Source organism: Schizosaccharomyces cryophilus (genome assembly GCF_000004155.1).
Source record: "Schizosaccharomyces cryophilus OY26 unplaced genomic scaffold supercont4.6, whole genome shotgun sequence".
Lineage (NCBI taxonomy): Eukaryota > Fungi > Ascomycota > Schizosaccharomycetes > Schizosaccharomycetales > Schizosaccharomycetaceae > Schizosaccharomyces > Schizosaccharomyces cryophilus.
Genome location: NW_013185629.1, coordinates 36,452 through 44,192, shown reverse-complemented (window position 1 = coordinate 44,192; position 7,741 = coordinate 36,452). Strand labels below are relative to the sequence as shown.

The following is a 7,741-nucleotide window of genomic DNA, read 5'->3' as shown; positions in this document are numbered from 1 at the left end:
GTAGTAAAGTAAGTTAATTAATACTATGTATATATATATATATATATATATATATATAAAGAGTCATGTTGGATTATTAATGAGTTTACTTTAGTGTAAAGAATTATCTGAAGGGTCTGTCCATGTTCAGGTATTTCTGAAGGATCTTAGAAGTCGACTGAAGTGTTTACAAAGCAATGAAAGTAATCATGTCAGTCTAAACCGTTTTATGATGATATTTTATATGCAAAATTATCGTTTTCTTGAATACTCACAGTGTACATATATTATCCCTTTTTTTTGGAACATTTGTGGTGAGCAATGTAAGTGAACTTTATAAGAAAATACAAGAAAGAGCACTTAAAAGAACCTGGTTCAAGGATTCTTTTTCAGCAAAGCCTTAGAATCTTACATTTACATTTCTGTACTAGAGTGATCATATTCAAACTAGACTCAGCCTTCTAGACATACAAATGTCTGATATAACCACCATCTAATCAATAAATACTTCGTTAAACATAAACTCATTTCAGCTATCAGGTTTGGTACGTCACCCGTTCTTCACCAATAAACACAAGGACATAAGGCAAATTATTGTCAAGGAGTAAACAATCTTATGCGTAAAATGAGAATGAAAGAATTTCTCATCGCATTACTTGTATGGCTCATTTATTTTCAGAATTTGCTTGTCTTTGAAGAGGTAGAAAAAAAATATATATATATAGGAGTCACCAGTTGAAAACAAACATATAGTAAGATTCATTCTTTTTTTGCAGAAATAAGTATTAGCAATGAGTTCAACCGCCGTTCTTGAAGCACCTCCAAAGATTACGCTTGAAAAGCATCAAACGAGCCCTAACAAGAGTCATGAATTTCAATTATCCAAAAACATATTCAATGGTAATTTAACAGAGCTGCCAGACGGGGATCACCTTGCATTGAGAGATAGTAATGGTACCTTGAAAACTTATGCTCTTCCTAAAGATTACGAATTCGCCGAACTGCTTCCATTCTTCCCAGATTCCAAGGATAAGCCGCTGGATAAAGTAGAGTTTTATGATCGTGGATTGAATGCGGATCCCAGTTTCTCAAATTTGTTTCGGGATCTAACGAAAATTGAGCATTTGGCAAGAGATTTGGGAACTGTCTTACACGGAGTTCAGTTGAGTAAACTTGACAACGCTCAAAAGGATGAACTTGCTAGATTGATCGCTGAACGAGGCGTTGTTTATTTCCCTGATCAAGAGCAGACAATCGAGGAATTTGAAGAGTTGGGTCTGTACTATGGTAGCCCACATATTCATGGCGCCAATGCAATCCCAAGGAATGAACGATGGAAAAATTTTCATGTAGTTTATTCTGATAAAAACACTCGGTCGGATGTCCTGAATGGCTTACCTCAAATAAGATACTTACACACGGACGTCAGTTTTGAAGAACAGCCTACAGCACAGACCTTTTTCAAAGCTTTAAAAGTTCCTGATCAAGGTGGTGATACCGTTTTTGTTTCCGGTTACGCTGCTTATGAGGCGCTGTCTGAACCCATGAAGAATTACTTAGAGGGCTTAACATTGGTACATTCTGGCGTTGAACAGGCAGAAAGAAGACGCCAGGCAGGACATGCCACTCGCCGGGAAGGAATTTTAACCGCTCATCCAATCATTCGTACCCATCCAGTTACAGGATGGAAGTCTTTATACGTTAGTCCCGAGTTCAGTCGATATATTCCCGAGATTCCCAGAGCTGAGTCTGATGCTATTTTGAATTTTCTGTATCAGCATTTGGCGTCTTTGTCTTCTTCTACCGTTAAAATACAGTGGTCGAAAAACGGAGTCGTCGCATGGGACAATCGTATTGTAGTGCACCGTGCTACATATGACCATATTCCCCAAACTCGCCATTTTATCCGTATTGCTGCTCGTGGTGAAAAACCATTTTTAGACAAGAATAGTCGTGAGCGCAAGGACGTGCTTTCTGATTCAGCCTAAACTATAGCAAAAATAAAATCAAACATTTCAATTTTGTCTTCGACTAGAGATGGAAAGTTGCATTATCCCTTCTGTAACTAATCTTTAGATAAGTAACGTTCTCATTTAATTTGACGCGGTTATTTTTTTATAGCAATAAAACCTTACAAAACGTGTAATGTAATCTTTTCGTACAGGTTTTCCATATTTCCAGCTTTCGCTAAAATTTAGTCAAGCGACCAGTTCATATGCCAAGCATTCTGTTAGATTGAAATCTTAAAAAACGGGGGACTCATGTAACGAACAAGACTTTATAGCTTATAAATCGTTATATACAATTGCTTTAGCCATATAAACAAACTTTAAAAGGTAAGTATATAAATGAGATGACTAGTCCAAATGCTGATCAAGATGCTACAAACAAAAATGCACAGCTACATTTAAGCTGATAAGTTCTTGTACAAAATAATCGCGCGAATTCAGCAAACTAATTTTTATCTCTTGAGTCGTTTCAGAACGAGAATGCACATTGAGGTCTTGTCGGACGTTTCATTATAAACATAGTAATCAGATGGCGGCCATTACATACAAGATATACAGTAGAGTACGATGAATCGGAATGACACAGGTTCGGTCCGCTTAGGGATAATTCTCGCTCAAATTCTCTGGCCAAACCCACTGACTGAATGTAGATAGTCTCAAATCAGTACAAGATCTTGGGAGAATCAATCTTTATGATATGATATGCCCATGATCTACGTCAAGATACTATCGCTAAATTCAAGTAAATATTATCTTAAAGCGTATCTATCTTATATATATAAGCATGCTCGTAGAAAAATATCTTGAAGAACCTCAACTTGTACTGAAACAAACAACGCCAACAAGGATAACAAACATTTTAGAGGAGAATTTGGACGAGCTTACTAGAGTTAAACTGCTTTAGAAAGTCGGAATGAATAAAAAGTAGAGGGTCGGTTAAAATAATAAAGTATACCTTGAGTCGGCTGAAAAGAAAAACAGAGACATGATCTAAATTTGCAATGTCAAAAATGGAGACGAATGAACATGAACGATCTCCTGAAGACCGTTCAATCAGCGAAAAAGGCAGAACTGATATAACGTTTCAAGAATTGCCGCAATACCCCAAATCATACCCTGATGAAATTTTTCTGGTAGACTTCGACAAAAATGATCCTGAACGACCCATGAATTGGTCAATCACTAAGAAGCTTGTGCACACAGCATTGTATGGAATGACAACCTTTGCTGCTCAGTTTAATAGTACAACAATGTCACCTACCGCTGGACATTTGACGAATGCATACCCCATCGGTCAAGAGGTGGCTACGTTAGCTACGTCTTTATATGTCTTAGGAATAGCTTTTGGTCCCATGGCCTTTGCGCCTTTTTCAGAAATGAATGGGAGAAAGATGGGAGTCTTTTTACCTTTTTTTATATCCATGATATTTACAACAGGGACTGCTAGCTCAGATAGTGTAGCAGCCATTATGTGCACTCGGTTTTTTTCTGGCTTTTTTGCCGGTGCGCCTATTGTCTCCACAGGTGGTGTCTTGGCTGATCTTTGGAACCCAGCACAAAGGGCCACTGCTTTGGTTTTTTATGCGTTCTTTGTCGTTAGCGGCGCTGACTTTGGTCCTATTATTAGCAGCTTACTTTCGAAAGGTTCAGATACAGCTTGGAGATGGCCACTATGGTTTATGGTGATTGTCCAGTCTGTTATTTTGCTTGTTTGTATGTTAGTCGTCGATGAAACTTATGTTCCTGTAATTCTAGCTCGTAAAGCTCGAAATCTACGTCTTTCTACAAGGAATTGGGGGCTGCACGCTGCTCATGAACAATACAAGTTAGACGCAAAAGAGTTTGTTACCTTTCATCTTTTGCGACCTTTTGCGATGCTGGCAACGCCAATTGTCTTTTTCATAGCTCTATTTGCTAGTTATGTATATGGAATCCTTTATATAGTTTTGACTACAATTCCTTATACATTTTATATGTCAAGAAATTGGCAGGGAACAGTTGGTACACTACCCATGATTGCAATGTTTATTGGTGTGCTAATTGGCGGAACTTTTAATATTTTATGGAATAGAAAATATGCAAAATTACTTTGGGAAAATGGCGGTGAGCCTCTTCCCGAACAGAGATTACCGTTGATGATGATGGTAGGCTGGCTTATGCCAGCTGGTATATTTATTTTTTCTTGGACTTCAGATGCCAATATCCATTGGATAGCACCGTTTATTGGTATATCCATGATAGGTATTGGATTTTTCGTAATTTTCCAAGGATGCTTAAATTACCTTGTGGACACGTTTACAAAGTTTGCTGCATCGGCTATTGCTGCGAATACATTTACGAGATCGATCTTTGGAGGTACTTTTCCATTATTTTCTCGTATCATGTTCAAGAAGTTAGGCGTTCACTGGGGTGGAACTTTAGTAGGATTTATTGCTCTTGGAATGATTCCAATTCCTTTTGTATTTTTTTATTTTGGTGAAAGGTTACGTGGAAGAAACCCGTACGTGAAGCTTGTGTCTTAGCTTTTCGCCTTTATTCCTTCTCATTACTTTAAAATCTTAGTCTTACTTTTATTATTTCTTTATATTTATAGATACTAGATAATTTTCTATTAGAAGCAGGAATGCAACTTAACTAAGTTTTACAGATTATTGTTAGACATTTATAATCCAAGGCTGCTCCGGATATCCAATTTATTTAAGAAGTTGATCTAATCTTTCTTTCTATCAGTATATTGTATGGGTAAAATCTGAATTTGAAGCTCCAGCTTTATAGACTTATAACAAGAACAGCTATAACTTTGCGATGATAAAAAGGGTTTGCTCATTTTGTAGTTAAACAGGATTTTCCATAATGCAATAACAGATTCTCTCTGAATACTTAGAATATATGATACAAGCGATTCAATTACCTGCAAAGCACTCCAGAAGGAATAAGCAGCTTAGTGTAACTACTAGTGTTTCAGGATTCAGTTGCAGAAAATGATTACAAAGGCAAGTCAAGATGAACATAAATTGGGATTCGATTGGTTACTATGAAGTCTTCTATATTACCATTCTCAAGTCGACTCTCTCCAGCAAGTTGCAATTTCAGAAAGTAATAACCCATTGGTATAACATATCTTTAAGACAAGAATCACATTTTATCCTGTGAATAATAGATCAGTCGCTCAAAAGATTACAGTCGCATCTAAGAAACGTTTTACTTGACATTAACCGAAGTTCGTATAGTCGTTAACCATTAGACAATTCCATTGGAACTTGATTATTTACGTTCGTTTCATTTCATTCTTAAGTACCACCAAGAAAATTTTTTAGTTCCCTTTATTTTGAAAGAAAAATGTAAAAAGCAATTGGAAAATAACCAAGTTCCTATTCAATTCGATAAGGGCGAAAAGTAATTTCTGAACATAGCTTCAAACACTCTTCTGTCAAGTAAATGTCGGTCATTATAGACTCATTCCTAAAAGCTTTATAAGTATTTAGCCGATTTTTGTTTTACTGTCATTCCAAGCAACCAATATTAAGTATATTCTTCGTGTCCATCATAAATTTTATGCATCATAGTCTACACAGTAACTATGAATCAAAATCAACTTTACTAAATGAAAGTAAGGTAATCCTCCTAGAAGCAATGAATTCAACTACTTTATAATAATAATCGTAAGGTCTACTCTCGCGACCTTTTTCAATGAAAGGTCAACGATTGTTTTACATGTATTCTAATAAGACCGTAGGAAACGTATGTGTTCAACAATCACACCTATTTATAAATACGCATACAAAGGGTTTTCTGACTGCTTTGACCTAGAGGCCATCGCTTACCTTACTTTGGTAAGGCATAATAAACTTCTGAACTTGGTTGTTCAAAATGAACATTATCAAAGACAACAATAAAACATAATACTACGTTTTTATGAATACAATCGAAAGAACAAGACACGGGGTTTTTTATTCCTTTCTAACTATATATATAATTATATATTTTCGGTGTTGAGTTTCGTGAATGTACAGAATACACCGTGGAGATATAAAGTTGGACTGACACCTATCGACGATTTCGTATGTCTTACAAAACTTGTACTATCAAAATGGGGTTCAGCAACCATAAATAAGCCATGAATCTATCTCGTTGTTGTTCTTTTCATATGCTACAACTTTGAAGGAAATAATAAGAAAAGATTTTCGTTGAACTTTCTTGATTGCAAAGATGAAGTATTGTATAAATTTTATACTTCTTTTTGCTCTACTACAATGCGTAGTTATTTTTGCCGAAAGATATGAAGGTGTTGAAATGCTACCACAAGTTGAGCATTATTTACAACAACCGATGGAGGAGTCTGAACAATCACCTTTCCCTGACAGTTTGCGTGCTGAACGTTGGGACTTTGACACTCAATACTCAAACATATTTGGGTTTGCGCACTTGCCACAAACTAAATGCTTGACGGATTGGTCTGTAAACTATGACATTGCTATCGTTGGTGTGCCCTTTGATACTGCAGTATCTTATCGACCAGGAGCACGGTTTGGTCCTCGCGCTATTCGAACTGCCTCCTCTCGACAAACAGCTCTTCGTAGCTTCAATCCTGCTTTAAATATCAACCCCTATAAAACAAATACAAAGATTATTGACTGTGGTGACATACCCATCACGCCCTTTGATAACAATTTGGCATTAAAACAAATGACAGAAGGTTATATTGACCTTTTGTCTCATTCTGTTGCTACTCCTGCAGATTCACGCAATACAAGGACTTCAGCTCTAGCAAAAGATGGAAAGTTTCATCCTCGTTTGGTTTCGCTTGGCGGTGACCATTCAATTGCTTTAGCTTCACTTAGAGGACTTGGGAAATTATACCAAAATGTGAGCGTTATCCATTTCGATTCTCATCTTGATACATGGAATCCTTCAACTTATCATTCACATTGGATGTCAAAGCAAACAGAGTTTACTCACGGCACTATGTTTTGGCTTGCCAGCCAAGAAGGCCTCATTAACAATGGAAGCTCTATTCATGCCGGTTTGCGCACTCGATTAAGCGGAACTGACTACTTTGACTATGAAGAAGATAGACGAGTTGGCTTTATGCTTATTGAGGCTGGCGAAATTGATGAAATCGGAGTAAAAGGTATTGTTGAAAGGATAAAAAAGACGGTTGGTGACAACCTTGTATACCTTAGCATTGATATCGATGTGCTTGATCCAGGTCTAGCACCAGGGACAGGTACGCCTGAAACAGGTGGGTGGACGAGTCGTGAGATGAAGAGTATTCTTCGAGCTTTAGATGGACACCTGAACATTGTAGGTGCAGATATCGTGGAAGTATCGCCACCGTACGATGATCAGGCAGAAAGTACAGCTCTCGCTGCCGCGGACTTCATCTTCGAGATTGTTTCAATTATGGCAAAAAATCCTCTTTACGATCCGGCAAACATGAAAGAGGTTACAGAATCCAGTTTCGAGAAGAAGTAGGGTTACTTCATGCACTTGTATTCTTCTATGAAATGTTTACGATTTTTTATGATTAAGATCAAGTTATGTAAATCCATATATAATATAGTACATCTCCTTGTTAAAGGCAGGTATGAGCAGTTCTTAATTTTTTTTTTTTTTTTTTTTTTTTATTTTTTTTTAATTTTTTTAAATTTTTTTAAAAATTAAAATATAGAGATAGACGAGTAATAATAATAATTATATTATTTATTAGTTAGTTTAGTGTATTAGTTGTTAGATATATATTAGAGAATACG

At 36.5% G+C, this 7,741-nt stretch overlaps 3 protein-coding genes across 3 annotated transcripts; all 3 read left to right on the top strand.

The window, feature by feature from the left end:
* Positions 1–481: 481 nt before the first annotated feature.
* SPOG_00897 (TfdA family Taurine catabolism dioxygenase TauD) lies at positions 482–2,110 on the top strand. The gene has a single exon (XM_013169168.1). The coding sequence runs from the start codon at positions 771–773 to the stop codon at positions 1,965–1,967; it is 1,197 nt and encodes a 398-aa protein (XP_013024622.1). The 5' UTR covers positions 482–770; the 3' UTR covers positions 1,968–2,110.
* Positions 2,111–2,998: 888 nt separating this feature from the next.
* SPOG_00896 (spermidine family transporter) lies at positions 2,999–4,626 on the top strand (the record flags this gene model as incomplete). The annotated part of the gene is made up of 2 exons (XM_013169167.1): positions 2,999–4,447; positions 4,582–4,626. The coding sequence occupies 2 exons, from the start codon at positions 2,999–3,001 to the stop codon at positions 4,624–4,626; spliced, it is 1,494 nt and encodes a 497-aa protein (XP_013024621.1).
* A 1,384-nt stretch (positions 4,627–6,010) lies between these two features.
* Positions 6,011–7,589, top strand: SPOG_00895 (agmatinase 2). The gene has a single exon (XM_013169166.1). It carries the CDS (start codon positions 6,198–6,200, stop codon positions 7,461–7,463), a length of 1,266 nt encoding a protein of 421 aa, XP_013024620.1. The 5' UTR covers positions 6,011–6,197; the 3' UTR covers positions 7,464–7,589.
* Positions 7,590–7,741: the final 152 nt, after the last annotated feature.